Genomic DNA, 5,000 nt, shown 5'->3' with positions numbered 1-5,000 from the left:
TGCTTGCATGATCAATAACAGACACGTGGTGTGATATTTACAGCCTCTATTACTTACTGATGGGTTGTGCTGCAGCGAGCGCACCTTACCCCACCCACCCATTGAACCAATGAACGCTTTCATTTTTACTCAGCAATACACTGTACTGCAATCTGGAACTTCCAGTGGTGAGCTACATAGTATATATGTGAGTTTAGTTATGGTTTTACTGCGTCATGTTGTGCACGTGTAGACTCTAGCATAACATAACATAACATAACATAATGATACAGATGGGCCTTTAATCATTCTAAGACGTACCATCATACAACATCAAGATCTCTTGTAAGCAGGTAGTTCCTCTTTAAGAAATCTATTTGGCTAATGCGTCCAAAAATCAATATGCTGAAAATAGCTTCTGTAGAGGTTCCACAGATCCACAGTTGTTATGTTCCAGCAATACAAATCCATTCTGATAAATGAATAAATGTCACAATACAAAAGAGGAGGAGGTGACAAGATTTTACACACTGGTAGTCATTTAATGATCTGTTACAGTGATCTCGGTTTTATAAACATTTTTTACATTTAGTTATGAGTTCAGTGTTGACTTTATAAAACATACACACTCAGTCACAAAAATGATTATGGATGGTGACCTTCGTCTAAAACAGAATAATATGTACTCCACCATCAGATTCCAGCCAAGCTTATGCTCTGATCATACAAACTGATAATTTAATTTAGTCCATTTTATCTGCCATAGATTGAACACCAAATCAATTTTACATGACTGTACATAAAGCATCGATTCTCAAACACATAACCCTCGTTTTCAAGTTTATCCTTATTTTCACACACATCTAAACACTATCCTGCCTGTTTTGAAACATGATATTACACCACCAGTTCTCTTTTGACTTTGATCTCCAACACAGGGTATATTTGTATTTCACAGTGAGGCTTAGGTGAGGGATAGAAGGCTAAAAGCATGGGAGAGAGGAAGGAAATTAGTTTAAGGTTATGGTTATGAATATCAGCATGGTTAGAATGAGCACAATCATCCAATGTTGGGATTGAGACAAGCTATTTGGCATCAGAGCTCTGAAGATACGTAATCAGACTGGAGAAACCCCTGCAGTCTCACTCCTCTTGATAGCTTCCTGTGTTACGGTAACACAAACTGTGAAACTCCCATCCTCGCCTCTCACTTCACAACAGACTTCCACACTTAATGCTGTTGACATCCACACTCCATTAACAAACCACTCTCAGAATGACACTCAAAGTAGACTCTATATCCTTTAAAAAGGCAGCTAATTAACTAAGGGAAAAGGTTAAGCTCTGAATTCTAAAACCAAACATAGAGTCTTGTGTGTCTATGGCAGCCTTGGTTCATCATACTGCAGTTCAGATTCTGATTAAAAAGAAAAGTGAAAACCAATGACAGAGTTAAAGAAGACAAACAACACAATTGCTGGCAACGCTGTACGAGTCCATCGTCATGCCCATGCCTTCTTTGCCATAATACTTGTTAGTTCATCCATTCTCTCATCAAACCATCTTTCCTCTTATCATCCTCTTCCCTGTGTAGACCCCAGAAACATACACACACATGCTTGTTGCTTATTTCCTCCACAAGCTCAATGGCCCTGTATAGCCTTCATAAACGCCTTATTTCCCCTTTTTCTGGTTTGGAAGATCTGTATCCACCAAGACCAGCTTTGAGGAATCCGCCACCTCGAGCACGGCCTCCATCTCTGGGCTGTCCAAACTCACCAGCACCCCTTCCTCCACCTCAACCTCCAGGGCCTCCTCTTCGTCCACCTCTACCAGGCCACCCTTGAAGACCACAGGCTTGGCCTCCTCCTCCTCCTCCTGCTCCACCTCCACCTTCTCCAGCTCCACCTGGCCCTCGCGGATCTTCTTGACGTGGAAGGTGAAGGGGGGCACGCGGTAGGTGGTGGACTTGGGGCGCGGGTGCCCCCCGCCACCACCACTGCGCTCCAGGTGGAGGGACTTCTTCAGCTTGTCGCGCGATATGCGCAGCTTCTCCTTGCGCTCCGTGCCCAGCTTGCCCATCTTCTGCTCCAGGTTCTGCTTGGTCTTATCGAGGTTCTCACGGGTCCGCTGCCGGGTCTTCTCCAGGTTTTCCCGCGTCCGCTGCCGGGTCTTCTCCAGGTTATCGCGGGTCTTCTGTTTCTGCTTCTCCATGTTCTCCTTGCTGAAGGTCTTCTTGATGTTCTCCATGCGCTGCAGACCACTGCGCTTGATGCGCTCGGCGCGCGACTCCTCAATGATCTCCTCAATCTCCACCTCCTCATCTCCTCCTGCTCCATCGCCCTCAACCCCCTCTCCTTCTTCCATTACTGGCTGTTTCACTGCCACTTTCTCCGCTTTTGATGCTGCCTTCTTCTCAGGAGGTGGCTTCTCCTGTAGAGACACACAGAGAGTTAAAGGGAAATGGACCCTTTCAACAAGGTAAACAAAAACAATGCTTGAACGTTCTATTTGGGCCCCAATCTACTTCCTCTGCATTAAGATAACATATGGAATGTTAAAACGGAAGTCTTGTGGGGCCAACTATGATGCTGATAATGGAACTCTCCTGAAAGGGTCTATAGAGAGAAAGAGAGACTTTGATTAGTATTGATTGCGTATGGTTTGGACAATTTTGCGTCACGCATGAATCCATTCATCCACGGCTATGAAAACACAGTTAGCATTTCATGCTACCTTCTGGTACGCCGAATGACCATAGGTGTCTACTGCCAAACATTGTGTACTGTGCGAAATAACTGTCTGCCCTGAAACTCGGTGTTAACAATAGATGGTCTCAAAGCAATTTGCAGAGCCCATAGTCAAAATTTCACACAGGCTCTTTTCGGCTGACTAGTCACCAGCGTGGCTGTTCAGTAGGATATTATTAGTAGTGGTATACAGTATATCAGTGATTTTCAACCTTTTGCCCCCAAGACCCCCCTGTGTCCAAGGAAATATTCCAGGGCCAATCATATACATACATTCATGGTTCCATCTTCACAAACTTTCAGGTAGCCTAATTTAAGAGCAGCTGGCCTGAAAAAAGTCCCCAAGAGCTCATGTTACAATACCCCATTTCCTCATATCCAACAGGTTTCTGTAGGTTCTGCTAAAGTGAAGTCATCTAACAAATGTTATGTTTGGTATGTCAATCACTGTGGCTTCTGGTGGCTTTATGAGATGAAAAGGAAAACTGTCACCAACTGAATCAATTTCCCACACAGAGAAACAGCTCAATTAAAATGGACTGATTATTAGTCCAGACAGTAGTGAATGGTAAATTATAGTCATTAGCAAGTTAAAGGGACATTTACTCATTTTATTGTCAGGAAATGTTGGCCTGGTTGACATTGTCAGGAGACAGAAATTGAAATTGAAACTGAGACGGAGAAGATCACACCTTTGCAGCAAAGAAACAATGCATATGAAATACGAGTGTGTGTGTGTTTGTGTATGTGTGTGAAACAGAGAGAGAGAGAGAGAAAGAGAGCAAGATTACTGGTAGAGAGCCACCTCTAGTGATCAGATTTATACCTGCAGCCTGACGTTCCCTTGAACTCGTGAACCTGAACTGCACACATTGAACTGCACACATTGCTGATGACATAGGTCTACCAAGAGCCATATCTATACGGCTCTGGGTCTACCAGTTTATTTATCTAGTACAGTGTTTCTCAACCCGGGTGTCGTCTGGCATCCTCAGGGGTGGCAGAAATGTGGCTGACACATAGGCTAATAAAATTAAATGTGGCTGACACATAGGCTAAAATGAAATTTAAACTAGATGTACCGCAGAGCGGTACAAAATATGACCGCCGCCCAGTCTAGCACATTTTTTCCACAAATATAAATCACGCTGAAAGGCCTATATGATTCTAACTGTCTTATGCATTATCCACACTCAATTCTCACTGGTATCTGCTAGACAACAAGTACCAAAACATGATTAGTTCATAGATTTCACATGTAAATTTCTTGTTGTATAAAAAAATCATTTTATACAACCCCACCCCCATCTTGCCTGTTCATAATTCTGAGAAATTCTTGAATTGTGTGCATGTGTGCGTGTACACGTTTATGTTTATGTGTGTGGGTGTGGGTGTGTGTGTGTGTGTGTGCGTGCTTGTGTGTTTGCCTGCGTATGTGTGTTTGTGCATGTGCATGCATGCGTACATATGTCTACTGTGTGAGTATGTGTCATACGTGTGATTACTGTGAATGTATGTGTGTGCGTGTGTATCAGTTTGATACAGTGCACATGGAATGGGTTAACATGACCCCTGGAGGCAAACATACGGAAAAAATTGGTCATCCTAGGCCCTACGGTTCTCAAGATATTCACAGAAAACTATGTCTGCCCTACCCTCCTTTTAGGGGGTCCAGTACAGCGGGGGGGCTACAGATCAAAACAAAAAACGATGGTTCCATGCTATCCATGTGGGGTTACATGCCCACCAAGTTTCGTGTACCCCGGTCTTTCAGTGTCCCGGGAATCCTTGTTGGTGTACGGTCACTAAATGTACACATAAATTATTTTATTGTAAGGCCCCCCATGAACGAAAGTCCACAAAACTTGGCATGCATTCGGAGGGTGTCATAATGATCCTACACTTTAAATTTCGTGCAGTTTTGACCATGTCAGCCAGAGATATTGTGATGAAAACACCTAATTTTTTGCTTTTTAATTTTTAACTAGGTGGCACTATACATGAAATAAGTGGTAATGGGATGGGTTGACATGCCCCCTTAAGACCAACATACAAAAAAAAGGTGGACCTCCTAGGCCCTACGGTTCTCGAGATATTCACAGAAAACTGTCTCCGGCCACCTACAGGCCAGTTGGTGTATAGTAACATAAATTAATTTATTGTGTGGCCCCCCATTAACGGAATTCCACGAAACTTGTCATAATGATCCTACACTTCCAATTTCGTGCAGTTTTGACTATGTTAGGTCACAGATACCTGCGATTACAACAC

The 5,000-nt window shown here is 43.4% G+C and overlaps 1 protein-coding gene across 1 annotated transcript in view; it reads right to left on the bottom strand.

The window, feature by feature from the left end:
• Positions 1-500: 500 nt before the first annotated feature.
• Positions 501-5,000, bottom strand: part of cavin1a (caveolae associated protein 1a) — a 21,715-nt gene continuing 17,215 nt past the window's right edge. The window contains exon 2 of the mRNA XM_042086411.1: positions 501-2,412. Within this exon, the coding sequence (XP_041942345.1) occupies positions 1,654-2,412 (759 nt within the window). The 3' untranslated portion in view covers positions 501-1,653. The remainder of the gene's footprint in view (positions 2,413-5,000) is intronic.

Source organism: Alosa sapidissima, chromosome 3 (genome assembly GCF_018492685.1).
Source record: "Alosa sapidissima isolate fAloSap1 chromosome 3, fAloSap1.pri, whole genome shotgun sequence".
NCBI classification, from domain to species: domain Eukaryota; kingdom Metazoa; phylum Chordata; class Actinopteri; order Clupeiformes; family Clupeidae; genus Alosa; species Alosa sapidissima.
The sequence above is the reverse complement of the archived record's forward strand: the minus strand, read 5'-3'. Positions and strand labels throughout refer to the sequence as shown.